Here is a 21095-nt window from a genome sequence, read left to right on the forward strand (position 1 = left end):
CTAGTAAATTGCGCTCCGACTCCTTTCCCTTTTCCATTTTATTTTTTATTTTTATTTATTTATTTAAACGAAAAAGGCGGTGAATATCTAAGTAAGTAAGGCAGGGCGGCTGGCAGGTGTACACGTACTTAGAATTAGATAGTGGAGGAAGGTAGGCGGGTGGGGGTAGTGTGCCTGAAGGGACGCTGTGAGGTGCCCAGGACTGCACAGCGAGCTTTGAGTTTCGCACCTGGGCCGATTGTCCAGCTGTCATTGGTCACGTCTTGTCTTGCCTCCTGGATACGCTGCACGTTTTACACTCTGACTGCACTCCAACTCCAATTTGATTCTAGCAGGCTCCGATAGCCTCAATGAACTCGCCGGCGACAACTCGAAGACGCGGCCAGCCGCAAGGCACTTCATCGCTCCCGTCGGAGAAGATGGACACCAGCGTCAACGCTCGAGCTCCATACAACAAGTTTGCTAACGGCCTGACTTTGAATGGGCAACAGTCATCAGACGCCGAGAAATCCTTGCAAGGCGCCAGCCGCATCATAGTCGGCCTCTTTTCTCAATGGATTGCCGTCGGTGTCATGCTTGGCCTGATCTTCGGTGGATGCTGCTCTAATGTGCGCTGTCGTTGATCAAAATTGATTCGGCCTTTGCTGACTTCGTATCGTCTAGGTCTACGCCCTGGAAGCTATCATCAAGTAAGTGTCAATTAGAAATCCAATTCACAGTCACTCCCTCCTTCGTCGCCTGGTCCTGCATGTCGCTCACATTTTGTTCCTGTTAGGGTCGAGCCTTCGAGTGGAACACTGTTGACGTTTGTACAATTCCTCTTCGTAGCCGTAACCGGCTACGTTTCGCAATTCGATCGATCGAGACCACCCTTCTTCTTACGACAGAACAAGGTGCCCCTGCGACGCTGGCTTATCAACATTGTGCTCTTTTTCAGCATCAACGTGCTAAATAACCACGCTTTCAGCTACGATATCTCTGTCCCAGTCCATATCATCCTGCGGTCCGGGGGCAGCATAACGACAATGATCGCCGGCTCTCTATACGGGAAGAAATACTCGCGTATCCAGATTGTGGCTGTTATTCTGCTCACGCTTGGTGTAATTACTGCTGCGTGGTCGGATTCTCAATCCAAGGTAAGGCGCAAAGACAAACTAGATGATACAGAGATGCATGCTAACACATTACATGATTGCAGAGTACAACCAAGTCAGCTGGGCAGAGTGAACGACCAGCTTTCGGGACTGGTCTGATTATACTTTTCGTGGCACAGGTCCTATCAGCTATCATGGGACTGTACACCGAGGAGACGTATAAGAAATACGGCCCACAGTGGAAAGAGAATCTGTTCTACTCCCACTTGCTATCTCTGCCGCTCTTCCTACCCTTCATGCCGTCCCTCGCCCGACAGTTTCAGCGTCTAGCTCACAGCCCGCCTCTATCTCTGCCGATGCTAGGACAAACATCTGGATTTACCCTTGGTGAGGGTTTGCAAGGGGGACTGGCCAAGCTTCACATTCCGAGCCAAATTGCGTACCTCGTTACAAACGTCCTGACGCAGTACGCATGTATCCGAGGCGTCAACCTCTTGGCTGCTGTTTCCTCAGCACTGACGGTTACAATCGTGCTGAATATTCGCAAGCTAGTCAGCTTGCTCCTCAGCATTTGGCTTTTTGGAAATCGTTTGGCGGCGGGCACATTAATCGGGGCTGTGATTGTGTTCGGAGCAGGAGGGCTCTACTCCCTTGATTCAAGGGCCAAAACCTCAAGAGTGCAAAAAGGCGCTGGTAACACTTCGACTTCGTGACTTAGACATGGGCAGCGTATAGAATTGTACACAATGAGGACGAAATAGAAAGGCAACCCAAAATCCGCAATGTCGGTACTGCTCCTGTTCCGGTGTAGTCATTCGGATAACGATGGTGAAAACATTCAGTTTCGCTACGCTGTCGAGTTACTTCTGGCTCTGCGCGACATTGGTCATGCTTTTAGTGTTTCGACTGCCGTTCGCCTTTCGGCTGCGAACACATATATTAGGGTATCCGTCGTAGTTGCTAGTCACCGTACAGACACAATTTTACCCCGGTCGTCACATTCGGGACCCCGCCACTGTTCAGGACTCACTCTGCAGTTCCCGTCCGGTGCGTCATCCTGTGCCGGAGGTCGGAGCCGACCGCGACCCCGCATTTATTTGATGCAAGTACTCGGTACAATAATGCTCCCAGACCTTATCGATAGGACCATCGCTGCCGCTCAATATCTTGGTTTTTTCCACCTCTATTTCTCTTCTTGGGGGGAAGAGGTCTGCAACAGAACGCGGTGCGGTCTGAACAGCGTCTCGTCATGGCTGGTATGTACTCTTCCCCTTTCCGAACGCGAAAGTCGTGTTCCACGCTGGTAAGTCGTTCCCTCTCCAGCGACCGTGGATAGATCAATCGACACCCCTCCATCCCCCGAGTCATCCACGCCGGCCTTTCTTTACTGACATCACACACGACCAGACACCGAAGATTCCTCCCTAGACCCAACCTCTGCCTCGACTTCACCCAAGCGAGGCAACACATTCTCGCTTCATGACCTGGACACGGATTCCGAGGGTGATCTACGCGCCCATGATTCCCGAGGTGACACGGGCTCCGAAAGCTCAGAGGAGCAAACCAAAGGCGACGCATCATCAGTGAACACCCGCCCTGCCCACAACGATAAGAGTCATGATGAGTCAGGTTTGCAAGATGGAATGCTTCCTCGTGACCTTCCCACTCGCACCGCTTTCTACGACCCTGTTGCTGAACGCCAGATGAGCCAAGCAGATGCCAAGTTATTCTATCAGAGGAGCCAGGTTGGCCAATTACGGACCGGCAGTGGTGTGTGGTCGCAAGGTCACTCCACGCCCCATGGGAGCCCTGTAATTGTGGGTTCAGACCCTCGTGATGTTTCCGCGGGCGCGAGCGCGGGCACAAGAGGCATCGATCAAGCTATGGACTCTTCGCCATTAGGCCAAGAGAAAGGGCAGTTGAGGGGGAAAACCTCGGCTCGCGAAGACTTGATGCTGCCGGACCCTTCACAGCCGCCTGGGCAATCGGTCGGCGGAGAGGAGGCCCCCCCTCCTCGAAATAACCCCTTCCAGAACGATATGCATGATATCGCGCAAGAAGGAGCTCAAGTGAGTACGAGTCACCTGTCTGACGCAAACCCGACGATGTCCAGCCAGTCTGCAGCTCTTGGTGTTGCTGCATTCTCAGATACAGACCCTCATATCACGGCTGAGCTCAGCTCTATCTCCAAGAACATCCAAAGCATTGTGCACCTTCGAAAGAGGTACATCGGACTGTCCCTCCAAGGCCCCGATGATAATCCCAAAGACGACGCATCCTGGGCGATCTATCCCCCACCTCCACAGCCAGCCTGGGGCGCTGAACATGCACGAGCAGCTGGATCAACAGACGCAATGAACAGCTCTGCTAATAGTCTAACCGGAAGTATGGTCATGTCGTCGACAGCGGCAGGTCCGGAACTGGAGCCAAAACGGACGATGAAGAAAAGAAAGCCGGGCCAAGATATTGGGGAGGATTTCGATATGAATGATCTTCTGCCACTGCCCGCAGTTGACACAATGACATTCAAGCTGGATGACAGTGGTGTCTACCAGGTCTTCGACAGTGAGGATGCTCAGGCGAGTGGTGCCCCTCTCGTTCGTGTCCCTACTATTCGCGAATTCTACATGGATCTTGATCAGATCTTGAGTATTTCCTCGGATGGTCCTAGTAAGAGTTTCGCATTTCGTCGGCTGCAATATCTTGAAGGCAAATTCAACCTGTACGCGCTTCTCAACGAGTACCAAGAGACCGCGGACAGCAAAAAAGTGCCCCACAGAGACTTTTACAACGTGCGTAAGGTCGACACACACGTTCATCACTCTGCGTGTATGAACCAAAAACACCTTCTGCGTTTCATCAAAAGCAAGATGAAAAAATGCCCGGATGAGGTAGTGCTCTTCCGCGACGGTCGGCATCTTACCTTGGCAGAGGTGTTCCAGAGCATTAATCTTACTGCTTACGATCTGTCCATCGATACCTTGGACATGCACGCACATACGGATTCCTTTCACCGATTCGACAAATTCAACTTGAAGTACAACCCAATTGGCGAGTCCAGGCTCCGAACAATCTTTTTGAAGACAGACAATTTCATCAACGGACGCTATTTGGCCGAGATCACCAAGGAGGTAATTGCTGACCTGGAGTCAAGCAAATACCAGATGGTCGAATGGCGCATTTCCATCTATGGCAAGTCACTCGACGAGTGGGACAAATTAGCGGCCTGGGTCGTCGACAACAAGCTCTTTTCTCACAATGTTCGATGGCTCATTCAAATTCCTCGTCTGTATGATGTTTATAAGGCAAGCGGACTCATGGACACATTTGAGCAAGTTGTGAAGAACGTATTCGAACCTCTGTTCGAGGTGTCCAAGGATCCATCAAGTCACCCAAAGCTGCACATCTTCCTGCAGAGAGTGATTGGCTTTGATAGCGTCGATGATGAGAGCAAGGTTGAGAGGCGTCTGTTCAAGAAGTTCCCAGTGCCGAAGGTATGGGACTCAAAACAGAACCCGCCGTACAGCTATTGGATCTACTACTTGTTCTCCAATATGGCCTCACTCAATATCCTCCGACAGCGTCGTGGCTTCAACACATTTGCGCTCCGTCCACACTGCGGTGAGGCAGGGGATAGCGAACATCTTGCCGTTGCCTTGCTTTGCTGCCACAGCATTAGCCACGGACTGTTACTGCGCAAAGTCCCTCTTCTGCAGTACATCTTCTACTTGGAGCAAATAGGTATTGCCATGTCGCCTCTAAGCAACAACGCCCTGTTTCTTGCTTACGAGAGAAACCCTTTCTATCAATACTTCCGCAGGGGTCTAAATGTCTCCCTGTCCACAGACGACCCTCTGCAGTTTGCCTTCACCAAAGAGCCGTTGATGGAGGAATACGCAGTGGCCGCCCAAATCTACAAGTTGGGCTCCGTGGACATGTGCGAGCTGGCAAAGAACTCAGTCAAGCAGAGCGGGTTCGAGAACGCAATCAAGGAGCAATGGTTGGGACCTAACTACAGCTTACCCGGCAAGGCAGGCAACACCATGGTGAAGACGAACGTCCCGGACCGCCGAGAGGAGTTCAGATTTCAGACGCTCATGGAAGAGCGTGACATGTAAGTGCGGCCCATACGTTACGAAAAGTGGCATTGAGACTAACAAAGGCGTCAGGCTTCGCAAATATATTGCGTACGGCGCCAAGGCGTCTTCGGATTCAATGACAAGCGCCGACAAGCAAAGTACTGCTCAGGCCATCATAGCCGGTCAGCACGGGGCTCCGCGCGAACACCCCAGCGGAGGACTCGGAAACGCTTCTGTAGTCGCGGGTGGCGAGAAGTCTGAATTGGACGCGTCAAGCACTAGGGCGGTCTTTCGGGATGATGTAGTTGGTTCACCTGCCAGCCTGCCTTCATCCAAAGAAGCACCATGGGCAGTAGATGCCCACAATTTAAGCCAGGATCCCAAAATGTTCCCTGGTGTCGTCAGCCGAGGACAGGGGGGCGGTAGCAGCCAGACCATCGAAGACAGGCACTCGTCATAGGCGGTCCGTCGCGCGCTGACGGACGAGGCCTTGAGATCGCTCACAATGAGCACAGCAAAATGATGGACATGGAAAAGGAAGCAGGCCGTACTGTGAGTTGACAGGAGGAACACTGGTCTGAACGTTGAGCATCTGTAAGGCATGAAATAGCACATGGATTACCCTCCAAAGTGACGGTGCCAGCATGATGAGGTTCCGTTTTTGTTACCCCTCGCAGTGTGGCATATTTGGTAATGCGACGCGATGGTTGGTCAGGCCATTTGGCATACCAAAAATGGTATTGATTGAGCATGCAGACCACGGAGAAAACCGACCCCGATCGTGGAAGGAATAGGTAATGAAGACAGAGACGAGCGCGAGTTTCTCTAGGCACAAGTATGGAATAGGTGCACCAGTAGGGTAGAGCAGCGGAAACGGAAACGATAAACCTTGATTCCGGTCTGTTGCTGTCATTTCTTCAAGCACCCTGCCAAGGAGGCCCCGCAGCGCCATAATACCTACATGCGGCCCCCCTGCCCACCACCACTGAAAAAAAGCACCTTACCTACCTCAGGTACGTACCCATGCAGAACATCTGTACCGCAGTAAAGTACCTACCTGACTTACCCCCGGATATGTACCTACCCACAAGATACCTATGTAAGTACGCACCTGCAAGGTGACAGAAGGTAAAGTATGGGTAACGTGGTAAGGCACCTAGGTAAGGTAGGCAGGTAGCGCGGTCAAACAAGCAAACAAGGGGGAGGTGCCTGAATCCCAGCCCCCAGGTTAGGCCTCTGATGACTTGACTGTCCGCCCATGTGGCTGTGGCAGTGGCGGTGGCCGTCCCAACCAAGTCTCGTTGGCCTTCATCTCATCCCGTAATCATTAACTACAACCAACATCACGGCAGGTTTCGGTTGCCGACCAGCCTGCTGCCTCTGTCACCAACATCACCACTCCTGCCATCTATACCTCTGCAGGTAGGTAAGCTAAATTTCACTTCCCGCATGCTCTGGGGCTACTTTGCTCTCCGGCCTGTCGCTGCCCTGCCTGATCCGATTCCAAAACGTCCAGCCCTGCCCGGCCTTCCTTACATCACCGCCCAACGCAAGCGTCATACCACAATCTCCCGTCAATCGTCAACTCCGGCAACCTGCACCTCCGCCTTGGCTCCCAGTCACCGCTGACAATCTCTCGCGAGCAAATAGAACCACGCTATCCAGAGTCGGTGCTCTATACACTCTTTCATGACTTGTAAGCTTTCCTCACCCGCCTAGCCCTGCATCATCGCATCGTTGCTCCGATTCGAGTCCCCGTCTGGATATTCATCTTCCCGTCTCCTGTATCCCTCCCAGATACCCTTAGCTACCTTAATGGTTTTTACGTTCGCCTGCTTCGCGTGCCTTCTCCACTCCTCGCAGCAAACCTCTCTCCCGGCAATCCAACATAGCTGCGATAGAGGATCTTGCTTCTGCGTCGTTCAGCACCTGAATTAATTTTAATCGTCTCTCCTGAACCAGCAGCATCCTATCTCGGTTTAGTATTTGCGAACTTACTGACAACTTCTCTGTCGATAGGAGACGTTGCATACGATCCAACCGGGCTCCCTCTGTTTCAATCACCCCATCTCCGGGGTCGCCGGCACCGAGCTGCGAACCCTCCCCAACAGCGCCGGCCCTGCCAACCGATCAACAGCACATTGGCCCCATCCTCATGCTTCCCGCCTTACCCGCCTGTCAACAAACTCCGACCGATTTTAACATCACATACTAGTCGCTTTTCCTCAGCCATCCAGGCCTGCACCATGGGTTTTTCGGGGGTCTGTAAGGCCATATATGATTATGCGCCTCAAGCCGAGGGGGAGCTCGCCATCAGTGATGGAGATGTGCTTTACATACTAGAAAAGAATGCCGAAGACGATTGGTGGAAAGCCAAGAAGAAAGCCAGCGCTGATGATGAGGATGAGCCCGAAGGTTTAATCCCAAACAATTACGTTGAAGAGGTAGTGGCATCCTGTCTTTTCTGTGCTGTGCTGACATTGTTGTTGCAGGCTCAACCTATTGCAAAGGCTCGGGCATTGTATGAATATACACGTCAAACTGACGAAGAACTGTCCTTCCCAGAAGATGCACTTATCGACGTCTACGACACCTCAGACCCTGACTGGATTTTGGTTGGTCTGGACGGCGACTATGGTTTTGTTCCTTCCAATTACATCGAGATGGGCGAGTCGGAAGAAGCCGCCCCACGGCCCTCGCCGCCCCCAGCCTTGCCGTCACGTTCCTCCATGCCTCCGGCTCCTGGGCCCGACAGCAACTCAGAGCGTCCAGAGTCGGCGTATTCTGCGTCCAGCGCACAACCGAACAATCCTGCGGCGGCATTGGCTGGAGTTATTGCTGGACGCTCCGCTCCTGCTCCCCGTGCTGAGAGTCCTCCGATCTCGCCACAGTCCCCTTTGTCAGAGCCTTCCGACGAGGAGCATGTGAGAAGTCCGGCTTTGCCAGCACGGCCCATATCTCAAGTCGCGCCTCCGCCAGCGCGCATATTGTCTCAGAGATCGATAGACACGCATCTGTACGACAATTCTCCGGAGGTTGAGGAACCCCCTTACCGTGCACCCGGCGGTTTCCACATGTACAACATCAATGAAATGGTGTCTGTCATGGGCAAGCGCAAGAAGATGCCCACGACGCTCGGTGTCAATCTGGCAACTGGTACCATCCTCATTGCTCCAGAGCGTGCTCAGGACGGGCCGTCGCAAGAATGGACGGCCGACAAGATGACGCACTATTCTCGTGAGGGGAAACACGTCTTTCTCGAGCTTGTACGGCCAAGCAAAAGTGTAGACTTTCACGCAGGTGCCAAGGATACGGCCGAGGAAATTGTCAGCGCTCTAGGCGAACTAGCTGGAGCTGTTCGGGCAGAAGGCTTGAGAGAGGTCATCTTAGCTGGAGCTGGGAAAGCCCAGAAGAAAGGGCAAGTTCTGTATGATTTCATGGCCCAGGGTGACGACGAAGTAACGGTCGCAATTGGCGATGATGTTGTTATCATCGATGACACCAAGAGCGAGGAGTGGTGGCAAGTGCGGCGCGTCAAGAACGGGAAAGAGGGCGTCGTTCCAAGCAGCTACATTGAGATCACAGGCTCCATTACCCCGCCACCCAGCAACACTGGAATCAACGCTGCGAAATCGACTGTCGAGCAAAATCGCCTCGAAGAGATACGGTTGACAAAGGAAGCTGTCAAGGCGGCGCAAAGAGACAGCTCACAGCAGGTAGGGCCAGGAATGCCTCTACCTAAGCGAGGCAGCAGTCTTATGGCAAGAGAAAATGGTAATAACTATGGGCAGCGGAGTAAACGCGAAAACGGACGTGGCGAAGGTAGCGGTCAAGGCCGTTCTGGAAAATCAAGTATGTCAGGGCCCCCATCTAAAACTGTCCCCAGTAAGACTAACAACACATCGCAGAGCCGGATCCTTCAAAGGTCAGGACATGGACCGATCGATCGAAGTCTTTCAGTGTCGACGCGCAATTTCTTGGGCTCAAGGATGGCAAGATCAACTTACACAAGATGAACGGCGTCAAGATTGCGGTTCCGGTAGCCAAAATGTCAGTGGGAGATCTTGAATACGTGGAACGCATTACCGGCATCTCGTTAGATGAGGACAAGCCGTTGTCCAACGTCAAGAAAGCCAGAGCGGCCTCTCAAGCGGGGGCAGCACGAGACTCAGCCTCCGGCGGAATTGGTGCATCGGTTGGCCCGCCGCAGAAGCCCGAGTATGACTGGTTCCAGTTCTTCCTTTCGTGCGACGTCGCCGTAGGCCTGTGTGAGCGTTATGCGCAGGCATTCTCCAAAGACTCTATGGATGAGAGCGTTCTTCCCGACGTGGACGCCTCCATTCTCCGCAACTTGGGTCTTCGCGAGGGCGACATCATCAAGGTCATGCGCACGCTGGATCAAAAGTTTGGCCGTGTACGAGGGGGTGATAAATCTAGTGCTGAAGGAGACGGCGGCTCTGGCGGTCTCTTCTCGGGACCCGGTGGCGCTTTGCGTAACAATACAAGGAAGGGCCGGCCAGCACCTGCTGTTCAGACAAGCGACGTCGTGGATCCGAAAGCCTTCGCGCGCAAGGAGGATGTCCCGGCTGAAGATGCTTCATCAAAGTCGCCGTCGTCGGCTCCGGGGCCTTCGCCTGGCCAAAAAAGCGGTTTCGACGACGACGCATGGGACGTGAAGCCTGCGAAGCAACCACAAGAACCTGCCGCGGGATCATCACCGATACCTCCGGTACCCGCGGCTACCCAACCTCCTACTCAGTCTGTGCAGCAGCCTGTGTCGCAGCCTGTGCCGTCTCCTCAAGTGCCGGCCCTCACCGGTTCTATGCAGGAGCTATCTCTCTTAAGCACGCCTTTGGAGCCTCAGCGGACTGCCCAACCTCCGGCGCACAACCCTACCGCAAGTCAGCCGCTGACACCGGCGCAAGCTCCCCAGCCAACGGGGGCGACTCCATCCTTCTTTGCTACAGTCCGGCCGAACGCTACCTCGACGCAGCCGCCGCAGCAGCCAGTGCAGCGACAGAGACCAACTCCACCTGCTGCAACATCGAGCCAGGGTATACTGATGCCTCCGCCTCCTTCTCGGCCGTTATCAGCTCCTCAGTCGGCTCAGCCGAGCGCTTTTGCACCACCTCCCTTAGCTCCCCAGATGACGGGTTTCCAGACGCCTGTTGCGCCCCCGGGTCAGAGCATGAATGAGATCAGCCAAGCACGTTTGCACCAGCAGTTCGCAATGCAGCAACAGCAACAGCAACAGCAACAGATGGCCCAGTCGCAGATGAATCCGTATCCTGTCCCCCAGCAGCAACCTATTCCGGGCGTGATGGGCTTCAACGCCGGCATGCAGCAAACAGGTGGGCAGTTTATGCAGTCCATGCAATCGATGATGACCGGGGCCACCAACCAAAGCCCTTTTGCCGACCCTCAGCGTCCAAACCAATTCAATCCGATGCAGGCACAGCCCACAGGTTTCCCTGGGCAATTCGGGAATAACCAGACATTCAACCCCCAGGCGACTGGTATCAACTCATTTTTGCCTCCTGCAATGGAGCCCCAGAGAACGGGAGCTCCTGGCTTCCAATCTCAGCAAACAGGTTTCCAGCCCCAGCAGACCGGCTTTGGTGGGTTCAATAGTCTGGGTGGTGCAAGCTCGCTGGCTGCTCCTGTTCAGCCGTTGCAGCCACAAAAGACAGGGCCGCCACCTCCGGTTCGATTTGGCGTTACGGGAGATGCCAAGAAGATAATGGCCCAGCCAACCGGACGGCGGGCCAACCTTTCGCAAGCAAGTAGGTTGACGTACTTTGCTGAAGCCCATGTTTGCATTCTGACTGACTGCATAGCTCCGACCAACCCTTTTGGTTTCTAAATGTACATGCATTCACATACCTGATAGCCAGTCTGGTCTGGTCCAGAGCGAGTGCCAAATTCTGGTTGTGTTTGCCTTTCTGGACACACCATACATAGCATAGGTGCACTGCAAGTATGTCTGCTGTCGTCATTCTAGCGTCTTCGCATAGATGTACTTAATACCATTGTGCGGCTTGTCAGACGTATTGTCAAGTTCCTGTATGTTAGAGCCATTTCATTAAACTGTGATTTGCGCCTGCAAGCTCTTCTTTCTCATGCCCAATCCTAGCACACTTGGTGGGAAGGCTCGCATGCATGAGGTCGTTCCCAGCGATAAGTTTCCGAAATCAGTACAAGTAGACCGATTGCACCTTAGCGACTGTTTTCACCTCCTTGGGAACATTGCATGCGTATGCTAAACTCCATGAAATCCGCGGGAGAGCACGGTTAGAGGCTGTGAATTGAATATGAGATCCACAAGCAGGAAGGAGTCGCCAGGTGTCCAGAACTTCAGATAGTCGCAAGTATTGACAAAACGTACATCTACACTCAACTCCGTGCTCGATCCCATCTAAAGCAAGAACACGCTTTACTACAGCAAACGACAGTACAGTACGCCGGTCATTAGATTTAATCATGCACACCGTTACACGGACGCACGACTCTAAACCGTATGCCTGCATGCCTTCCTCAAGTGTCACAGCCAGGCAAACCCGACTGGCGTTAGCTACCCATTCCACCGTATCTATACCTTGCGTCGGCGAATTGCAGGTTGTGTGGGCTGTGAAATCGCCTTCATCGCCGATACTTCCTTGAGCATATCCTTCTCGGTTGTCTTGGCCGGCTGGAATCTCTTGCGCACTGCACGGATCATCATAATGAACCAGTAGAAATTGAGACTGTTCAGAGTAATGTTGCTCATGAGGTATGTGAAAGCCAGCCAAGCAGGTACCGTTGATGTAGGTGTCGCAAACCTCATGACAGTCGAAGTGATGACCTCGCCAGTGTCGGCACTGACAGGTAAGACAGGGTTGGTATCGATGGCCGCGAAGATGTCCGAGAAAACCCTCACCGACTGATAAGTCCCATACACCAGGCGCGTGGAAAAGAAGGTAAAGAGCAGCACCAATCCGTTGTATAACTGGGCACGAGAGCCAGTCATTCCCAGCTTGTCAAAAAACCAGTGGATATTGAGAAAAGGCGTCGATAGCTCCCAGAGAATGAAGACGCAGCCATAATAGTTGATGAAAGGTCGCTGAATGTAATGGTTAGACGAGCGTGGAAACAGCTGTAGACGGTGATCGACTTACAAAGCCAAGAGCGTAGACGAAGAGGGCACTAACAGCATGGGCCAGAGTGCCAATGCCAAAAACGTCCATGTTGCAGCTCGTAACGACCAGATCCCACAGGAAGTATCCAGCGGCGAGAGCCTGGATCATGCCAGCTGCACCAGTGTAGCCCCAGATGCGCTCCTGCCAGTCCATCCCCTTGCGGTCTTCGTCGGCAAACATCACCCAAAGCGCTAATCCATTGATGAGGGTACTCTGTACAAACGAGACGACGTGAGCATCCCAGTTCACTCTTCTCTTCCTGGGCAGATCCAGGTATTTGCGGCCGACGATGAGGCGCGAAACCAAGGGTGATATCGGGTAGTAGATGACCGAGTAGAGCAAGCTAGCGGCGAGCACCTCATGGACGTGGAGCGGCAATGATGGGAGGGACAGAAGATCGGCCCATGGCTGTGTTGCCTTGACGAGCCATGGTATGGGCTCGAGGAAAAAGGGGTCTCTCATGCTCCTGCTGGAGGCGTCGTCAACGTTTATAGTGGCGAATGTCGGTTTGTCTATGGCGGGAAGAGTCCGAAAGACGTGCGGCAATGTAGAGAGGGGCGAAGATTTCGTGCTCGGAAGAGATACCAGCAGCTTTTCAAGAAACGTCGAGTGTTCGGGCTGGCCGCCTTCAGTCGGTGGGTCGATCGACGAGTTGGTCAGGTGTGCAAAAAAGACGAGGCTGAAAGACAGAGGTTGATCTGAGGTCCTGTGAGCTACGGTAGTGCGTGGAAGTTGATGCTACTAAAGAAAGATGCGGTATGGCGGGGAGCTGGAGGATTTGGCGGGTTGTTGGGGGAGCTAAGCTGGATGAGGGAGGACCCTTGGAGAGAAAAGAAAAAAAAGTAAAGATGCTAGCACACGGGGTTTCTCTGGAAAAGGCGGATCATCACCCTTGAGCAGATGGAGCGCTACGTCGGAACGATGCAGGTGCTGGGCCCTTGTTAAAGTATCTGCTTATCTTGTACGCTGGACGGATTACTCTTCAATAGTTAGTGCAAATCCTTGCGGGACGTACTGAGTGACAAAAGTTCTGCTAGTACTTCGCAACCTTTGTGCTTCTCGAACTATGGGAGACGTGCGCCAGGAGGCGCATTTTTCAGGCGCCTCAAACTTGATATGCCAAGGTACAGCCGCCCCCCCCAGGTACTTAGTGACATGTTGCAGGTTCATGTACTACTCGGCCCGTGATATCTGATCATCCATCAGCAGCGACATCAGCTGGCCTGGCGCGAAGAAAGCGTCTCTAGAGCCTGAGCTAGGTACTTCATGAGTGCGGTGATCAGAAGAACGACCACGTGAGTTGTTATCAACCCCGTGGTGCTATCACACAGCTATCCTAGCACATAGTGCAGGTCGGCGGGTAACACTCTCGTTCTCCATCCCACCACGCTGGTATGCGTGCAGCCGACAGATGCATTTGGTGTTGCACCAAAGTGGGTACTTACAAACGCTGCATGTGTGTCAAACTCGTTATTTTGATATTCTGAGTACCTACGTATCCGTAGGCACTAATTGCATATGACGGGTCCTGAGTAGGCTTCTGATGATTAGTTGTATGCTTTGCCCACCTGAGGTATCACCCACCAAGCACCTACCTACAGGTATCCCCACGCCTAGCTACTACACTGCTGCCGTCGACATCACGTTATTCACCCCCCTTACCCTCACCACATCCTGTGCAATCTTACGGGCTTGCATTATCTCGATGGAAACAGCCACATCTTATCATCGTTGACGGTTGGACCATGGCCGATCTTCTCCTCGATCTGCTCGATCTGCGGCAGACCCAAGGGACTGATCCAAACCCAACCCCAAGGACGGCTAAACTTGAATATTTGACACATCTCGCTGAACAGAGTTCGGCAGCGTTGGTTTCCACAGAGCCTCAATCACTCGCTCAGTCATCTCAGTCGCTTCTTCTTTCTCTCCAAGGAGTCTCCAAACGCTCTCACAGATCTGTCATCGATTCGGCCTCGCACCACGCCGGTCTAGCCCGCGCTCTGCCTACTCTTGTCGCTGACACGGCTGACCTACGCAATGCAATCCCTAAGCTCGACTCAGAGGCTTTGCGCTTCTCAGCCACATACAGCAAGTCCAGTGATAATGAAGATTTGGTCGAGAGAAAGCGCGCCCTGCTGTTGCTCCGCAATGAGGAGCGACTGGTCGATGTTCTGGAACTTCCCACCCTGCTGTCTTCGGCCATCAGCACTGTCCCAGCCAATTACGCGTCCGCTCTGGATTTAAACGCTCATATTCGAAGACTTCACGCCTTGTATCCAGACTCCCCCTTGGTGGATCTGGTTTCTGAACAAGCCGATGAAGCCATAGTCAAGATGGCGGCCGACCTGATCACGGCCCTCAAGTCCCCCGGGCTCAAGCTAGCTGCCTCTTTGCGGACAGTCAGCTGGTTGAGAAGAGTTCTCCCAGACATTTCTCCCATGAGTTCCGCCAGTCGTGATTCTCAGGAGAACGCACTTTCATTGCTATTTCTCTGTTGCCGTGTGGCTACCTTAGACGCCACCCTTGGTGCTTTGCAACCCCTGCGGGAGCTCGCCGACGAAGAGAGGCATAGACAGCAAGGCTCCAGTTTACAGTCCTGGTCTGGGGGCCAGCAGACGGAGAAGTATCTCAAGCGCTACGTCGAGATTTTTCGCGAGCAAAGCTTTGGCGTCGTTTCCATGTTCAAGAGCATCTTCCCAAACGCCACGAGTCTGCCGGACGGGCCAGGCAACGACTCGGAAGATCCATTTCAACCCCTGCCACCGACGCTGGCAACTTTTCCTTCGCATCTTGTCGAGATGCTTCTGGAGACTTTGGCAGCATATCTTCCAGTCATCAAAGACCAAGCTGCTCGAGACAGCATCCTGACCCAGGTCTTGTATTGCTCAGGCAGCTTAGGCAGGCTTGGGGGTGACTTCGGCATGTTACTTGCTAGGTTTGGGGAAAACAACCAAGGAGTCACCAAACAGTCCGAGTGGATCGACATTGTCAAGCGCCACCGTTTGCTATCAGGCCGTCTCGAGTCTGTTATTGGAGACTACAAGGGGCAAGGGTCAAAGGAGTTGTAAGGAGCCAAGCAGGCGGGTTAGCCTTCTTGCTCTCCAGTCTCTCTCCATTCATGTTGGGGATGTGAGAGGCGACGCACTGAGGGTCGGATAGCGCAGGATAAGATGGACGCCATGCCCGACATGCCGGGGAGAGACAACATTTCATCATGGACTTCATGGAGCTCACGCTATATGCCTTGAGGAAAGCATCAGTAAATGTCGTGCATTATCATACTACGTATTCAGGCGGGTTTATAGAGAAGATATTTGAACTACGGTACCCTGCATTCGGAGCATTCGGAGGTGTGAGTTCACCCTGGAGATGGGGCGTTCGGTTCCTAGGGGGGGGGGGAAGAACCGACCTAGATGCATAATATGAGAATATCCGATAAAGGTGTTTACTCCAATATGCCGGGGAAAGTCATCACAAATGGCGCCCCACCTTGAATCGATTGGCACCTGAATGGGCTAGTGAGCATCTACTTTGTCTAGTAGTCGGCTATATAAATAAAAGTCCTTGGTTTCGCACCTGCGATACTATACGAGGTATCCTCCTGCCAGTCAAACCCATGGTCCAACACCCTTCTCCCGACAATATGGCTATAAACTGCAGTGGAAATTCCCAATAAACTCCCATCGCTGGTGACAACGCGCATGCAGGCGTAACTAACGACTACAGCGGTAGCTTCTCCGCCAAGCGCGATCTGTTCAGACTCTCATGTCTCAACAAACCATTCCACGCCGGTCAAAATCTTGTGAGTCTTGCTCCCATTTGTCTATCGAGCTTTCGTCCTCAGCGCCAGTGCTGACCCTGCGCGCAGCTCGGCACTTCTTCGCCGGATTAGGCTCAGGAGTCGCCTCGGCCGTCCTTCTTCAACCTCTGGACTTGCTCAAGACACGAGTGCAGCAGTCCGGCCATCGATCCCTAACTTCCTATCTCAAGGAAGTGGCCGCTTCGCCCAACAAATTTCAAACCCTCTGGCGTGGTACTGTTCCCTCAGCACTGAGAACGGGTCTGGGGTCAGCCCTCTATTTCACTTCACTCAACTCGTTCCGCCAATATGTTTCCCAATTGCGTCTCCTCGGCCTCGACCAAGCTACAAGCCGACGTTCTCACTCCTCGTCCTTACCGACTCTTGCGCCATCGGCCAATCTCATTTCTGGCGCCGTCGCTAGAACCTTTGCCGGCTTCGTTTTAATGCCTCTGACCGTCATTAAGGTTCGGTATGAGTCCAATCTGTACTCGTACCGATCCATCCTCGGGGCTTCGACCGATATTTACAGAAATACGGGCTTCCGGGGATTCTTCGCCGGCTTCGGCGCTACTGCTGTGCGCGATGCCCCCTACGCGGGCATGTACGTATTGTTTTACGAGTTATTGAAAAGGCGACTGAGCGATATTTCATCCCAGAGTCGGCCGACACGGAGCTATATAACAACCTCTCACGCGACGTTTGTCAACTTCAGCTCCGCCATCATGGCCGGTGCTGCTTGTTCCGTCATTTCCAATCCCTTCGATGCCGTTAAGACAAGGATACAACTCCAGCCATCCATTTACCGAAACATGTACCAGGCTTGCCGCAAGATGCTTGCGGAAGAGGGCGCTCGTTCCTTTCTAGACGGGGTCACACTTCGAATGAGCAGGAAGGCAATGAGCTCGGCTTTGGCCTGGACAGTTTATGAAGAATTGATTAGAAGAGCTGAGCGCACCTGGACCTCCGACTTGACGACAAGAATAGAGCCCTAGCTTTGCGCGCACAAAATGCGCTTGAAATCTCACCTCGATCAACGAAAACACAAACACCTTGGACGTCATCGTTTGATACTATATAACATGATCAACGCGCCGGTAAATTGATCTCCTCGCCATTGACCTCCAAACATCATGCCGGCTTAGCTCCTGCGAGGTACATGAGCAGCGCTGGGGACTTGCTCCTCTTACGGTCATTCTTCTTTCTGACCCACTCAAATTCCGGCTCATGCCGATGAGACTTCTTGTCTTCAATCTCCAGCACTAGCTTGGATGACCGCTTCTCACGGAGCGCTCTAGTGTGCCTCCAAAGGGTATCTTGCTCCCACTCGGGTACCCAGCGCTTTATGAGTACGTAATCAGGGTCCTGTGAGATGTGAGCGGACGCATTTCGAAAGAATATTGAGACCTTTAAGTCACTCACAGTATCCAACTCCCACTCCACACGATATGTCCTCAGTGTCTCGATGGACAAATGCTTTCGGGCCATGCGTGTATATGTCGGGCGTTGAGCAGCCACAAGGGCATGATCGACTGGGGCGGGCTTAGGCTTTGGCGGTTCTGGGATCTTCTCCTTCTTCAGAATCGCTGCAATCGCCCTTTCGTCCAAGCCCGACTTGATCAAATCTTCTTGGAGACGTCTCTTGTATTCTCTCTCTCGGTCCTCTCTCTCCTTCTTCTCCTTAGCCTGACGGTCGAGCTCCTTCTGGCGCTCTTCCTGGAGTCGTCTCTGAAATTCCTTTTCTCGTTCTTCCTTCTCTTTCCTTTCCTTTGCGATGCGGTCTTGCTCCTTCTTCTTGTACCGCTCCACTGCGTCGGAGGCTTCCTTGTCCCGCTTCTTGGCTTCTTCGGCTAGTCGCATCTCCTCTTCGTACTTTTGCAGTTCAATTTGAGTCTTGAAGCGCTTCTCCTCCGAAGCACGAGCCTCTCTGCCACGAATGTCATCTAGGTCACGCTTGGCACGCTGCAACTCAGCCTCTTCTCGGTACTTTTGCTGGATACGCCGTTCTTCCTTTTCTCGGTCCTGGCTGAGCCTAAGCTCTTGCAGTTCCTGACGAGCGCGTTCAGCCTCGTACTCCTCGCGAGTCATGTAGGAGGATGATGGTGACCGAGAGTGGGAGTGAGAGGGAGCTCGAGAGTGGGAGCGGTGACGGTGGTATGTCTGAGGGCGGTGGTATGTCTGAGGGCGGTGGTCATCGTCTTCGTCCGACGAATGCTCATTGTATATACGGTTGTTTATGATAACCGGTGCCGACACCGGTGCCGGTGCTGCGCTGCTGGTGGGTGAGGAGCGCCGGTCCCGTGAGCGAGATCGAGTGCGCGCAGATATTATGGTGCGCTCTGGTACGAGATAACTAGGTTGCGCAGCGCTCGGGTAGTAGCTGCGAGGTCTTGGCCTTGCCTCGACGTAATGGACGGGTGACGGCGAAGGAGCACGACGACGAGAGACATGAATGTCCAGCTCGTCGTCATCTGAGTAATAGCTGCTCATGACGTCTGGAGATGACCAACGAGGCAAACACACAATTTTGGGGGATAGGGTCGAATGGAGAGGGGACAGGGTCAGCGACGGACCATAAGTGAAGAACGGGGGCGGCGCGTGATGGCGGATAAGGTGGAAGGAAAGGGGAGTAGGATAGGGGGTTTCGGGGGCGGGCAAGTGAGTTGGTGGCTCTTTATGCTTTCCCTGGCTTAGGGCATAGGAGCCGACGAGATGCTTCGCGCAACATGCCGGTCTGCTTACATGAAGAGGTTGGGTTGGCCAGTCTGTCCTAGGGCGGAGAATGAAAGACCTCAGAGGGACAAGAGGGGAGGAAAGGCCTCACAACTGCGTGCCTTGGGTACCAGAGAGGTGGCCGGGGTCGGGGCCGGGGCCGGGGAGGAGGAGGGGTTGCAGTTGGAACAGCTGCAACGGTAAGCAGGCAGACACAGATATGGAGATCGATGTACCATAGTCGTACCGTCCTGCCGTTCCATGGGGTTAGGTGACTGGTGAAAGAGCGAACTTTGGCAGACAGGACGAATGACTATCGGCGTGTCCTGGCCAGGGGGCTGACTATACTGGCTGGTGATTCGTCGGTTCGTCCGCAGTTGCACGCTAATTCGCCATGCCCTCCTTCGTCTCCACACAAGCTAACCGCTAGCATTCTAGACTCCTGCTGTAGGGCTGCACAGCTGCTGACGGTGTGGGCCCATCTCCCACGGGTGGCTTGAGCTTCTTGGGGGCCGGAACGCCGTGGTTCCACCGGTCGGCTTCTCGTCGGCGCCTGCTGTGACTGGTCCGACGCCGGCGGTCTAGCACTCAATGCTACTGCTGAGGATGCTGAGGATGGTGGCATGGGGACGGGACGGGAGACAAAGGGAGCGCATGTACTTGCAAAGATACCTGCCTAAGCCCGTTCGACAAAATACGCACCCTTTCTGCGTCACCTCACTATGCAGGGCTAACCCGGCTCGCGTACCCATCACTGGCATCTGCCTAGGTAGTTGAGCTTGCCTGCTGCCTGGGAGTCTTGTCTGCGTCAATCCTCAGCTCCAAAAGTTCACCCTGCGGCCTCCGCCTCCCCACACTAAGGTAGCCTCACCGTAATTTTGCGACACCCCCAGCTTTCGGGCACTGCTCTTGAGTTGTCCTATATCTGCCCCAAAGGTGTCAGCCATCATGCATAGATAACAGTCATGAAAGGTGGTGGAGGTTACTGGAACTGTTCAACAGGCTGAATCACGTCTGTCATGCAACGCCCACCCTGGTCTTAATACCCCCAGATGGCCAGCGCTCGGCTACACATCACCAGCACGCCAACGTCCTCAACACATGCGTCGAATGGAATTCATCTATAGGACTTGAAATGGGCTCTGAATGACACAAGTGCCCGGCTGACAGCAGGATCGGCTCGTCGTGCCACCGAGTTCGACTTGGCCTGGTCCATTTACTGCGATGATGAAGCCGGGACACCTGAGGTCGCTATGATGTCCATCCTGATGCCTAAGTTCCCACCAAATACAATGCAGCTAACGCAGCGTCTTGAAACTTCTGCTCAGTACCCACGTTTCTTCCTACGGTGTGCACGTTGGGATTACTGAGTGCCATCCTTCACCACCAGGTCGAACGAAGTATGCATTCCTTCATTCAGGACTGTGCCTTGAGCATCTGGTCAATGTGCTGCCGGCTGTTCTTAAACGTCGTCTCCAGGTAGTGCAGCTTTTGGCCCAGCTTCTCGACTTCACCCTCCTTCTCCTTGATCTGACCCTCCAGTTTTTCCGTCAGTCGCGGAGTGGGTAGCGAGACAAACCTTTTCCGCCCCCAAGCAAGCACAGTCAGCAGAGTTCATTTCTTGCTCCTCCTCAATTTCCACGTACATCTTGCCAACACCTTCAAAAACGTTTGAGTTGGGAGGTAAAGTCGCCACCTCATCCAAGGTCAGGCGCACCATTCGCATCTCCCGCTGCTTCGCTGTCATTTGCGTGCGCGCCTGGCCAATTTGCTGCTGGGCCGCGATGGCCTGGCTCTCGATCTCACGGATCAACTGCGTGCGACGAGGGGGGGTGAGCCTGCGAGCTTCCCTGTGGTTCTGAGTTTCTTAGGGGCTCTAGGTATGCCTACCTTTTCAAGTGCTTGGTTCGGAATCGACATTTTGGCTGTTGCAATCCTTGGCATGTATGAGAGAGTATGTCAGATGTAGTCTGGTTATCGGGAGAGACAAAGGGTAGCCGGGTTAGTCGCGATAGCGGCCGTTCTGTCCAGTTGATGAAGAGACGAAGACCCTGCGAGTGCTGTTGGATGGTGCCAGGTGCCTGCATGTACAGTGTATCCATTACCTTAGGTAATCAAGCATGCGGCGGAGTCTTGCAGGCACATCTACCTTTCCTGCCGCTTAAGCCGACTAGGTAATCGCCCGCAAAGCATCATCCCACTAGTTGATCGCGATTGGAAAAACTCATCTGCATGC

The 21095-nt window shown here is 53.5% G+C and overlaps 8 protein-coding genes across 8 annotated transcripts; 5 read left to right on the forward strand and 3 right to left on the reverse strand.

Annotated features, from left to right (window-relative positions):
* Nucleotides 1–350: 350 nt before the first annotated feature.
* yea4 (UDP-N-acetylglucosamine transporter yea4) lies at nt 351–1807 on the forward strand (the record flags this gene model as incomplete). Its single annotated transcript, XM_032027080.1, has 4 exons — nt 351–608; nt 664–689; nt 776–1136; nt 1199–1807. 4 exons carry the CDS (start codon nt 351–353, stop codon nt 1805–1807), a joined length of 1254 nt encoding a protein of 417 aa, XP_031876506.1.
* Nucleotides 1808–2343: 536 nt separating this feature from the next.
* On the forward strand, nt 2344–5633 carry ada1 (AMP deaminase; the record flags this gene model as incomplete). The annotated part of the gene is made up of 3 exons (XM_032027079.1): nt 2344–2350; nt 2523–5208; nt 5264–5633. The coding sequence occupies 3 exons, from the start codon at nt 2344–2346 to the stop codon at nt 5631–5633; spliced, it is 3063 nt and encodes a 1020-aa protein (XP_031876505.1).
* Nucleotides 5634–6308: 675 nt separating this feature from the next.
* On the forward strand, nt 6309–11336 carry sla1-0 (Actin cytoskeleton-regulatory complex protein sla1; the record flags this gene model as incomplete). Its single annotated transcript, XM_032027077.2, has 12 exons — nt 6309–6320; nt 6526–6595; nt 6824–6869; nt 7193–7350; nt 7403–7617; nt 7666–8889; nt 8965–9025; nt 9082–10956; nt 11011–11028; nt 11140–11150; nt 11219–11236; nt 11307–11336. 12 exons carry the CDS (start codon nt 6309–6311, stop codon nt 11334–11336), a joined length of 3738 nt encoding a protein of 1245 aa, XP_031876511.2.
* A 426-nt stretch (nt 11337–11762) lies between these two features.
* Nucleotides 11763–12810, reverse strand: CGGC5_v013829 (putative TLC domain-containing protein; the record flags this gene model as incomplete). The annotated part of the gene is made up of 2 exons (XM_032027076.1): nt 11763–12272; nt 12328–12810. The coding sequence occupies 2 exons, from the start codon at nt 12808–12810 to the stop codon at nt 11763–11765; spliced, it is 993 nt and encodes a 330-aa protein (XP_031876510.1).
* Nucleotides 12811–14093: 1283 nt separating this feature from the next.
* cog8 (Conserved oligomeric Golgi complex subunit 8) lies at nt 14094–15416 on the forward strand (the record flags this gene model as incomplete). The annotated part of the gene is made up of 1 exon (XM_032027075.1): nt 14094–15416. The coding sequence occupies one exon, from the start codon at nt 14094–14096 to the stop codon at nt 15414–15416; it is 1323 nt and encodes a 440-aa protein (XP_031876503.1).
* Nucleotides 15417–16113: 697 nt separating this feature from the next.
* Nucleotides 16114–16831, forward strand: CGGC5_v013831 (Mitochondrial glycine transporter; the record flags this gene model as incomplete). Its single annotated transcript, XM_032027074.1, has 3 exons — nt 16114–16150; nt 16217–16751; nt 16807–16831. The coding sequence occupies 3 exons, from the start codon at nt 16114–16116 to the stop codon at nt 16829–16831; spliced, it is 597 nt and encodes a 198-aa protein (XP_031876509.1).
* A 7-nt stretch (nt 16832–16838) lies between these two features.
* On the reverse strand, nt 16839–18637 carry CGGC5_v013832 (Reticulocyte-binding protein 2-like protein a; the record flags this gene model as incomplete). The annotated part of the gene is made up of 5 exons (XM_032027072.2): nt 16839–16907; nt 16966–17010; nt 17106–17138; nt 17357–17512; nt 17570–18637. The coding sequence occupies 5 exons, from the start codon at nt 18635–18637 to the stop codon at nt 16839–16841; spliced, it is 1371 nt and encodes a 456-aa protein (XP_031876489.2).
* A 1638-nt stretch (nt 18638–20275) lies between these two features.
* On the reverse strand, nt 20276–20779 carry pfdn1 (Prefoldin subunit 1; the record flags this gene model as incomplete). The annotated part of the gene is made up of 3 exons (XM_032027071.1): nt 20276–20438; nt 20506–20672; nt 20750–20779. 3 exons carry the CDS (start codon nt 20777–20779, stop codon nt 20276–20278), a joined length of 360 nt encoding a protein of 119 aa, XP_031876514.1.
* Nucleotides 20780–21095: the final 316 nt, after the last annotated feature.

This window comes from Colletotrichum fructicola, assembly GCF_000319635.2.
Source record: "Colletotrichum fructicola Nara gc5 chromosome Unknown KSG_Nara_v1_contig08, whole genome shotgun sequence".
Classification (NCBI taxonomy): domain Eukaryota; kingdom Fungi; phylum Ascomycota; class Sordariomycetes; order Glomerellales; family Glomerellaceae; genus Colletotrichum; species Colletotrichum fructicola.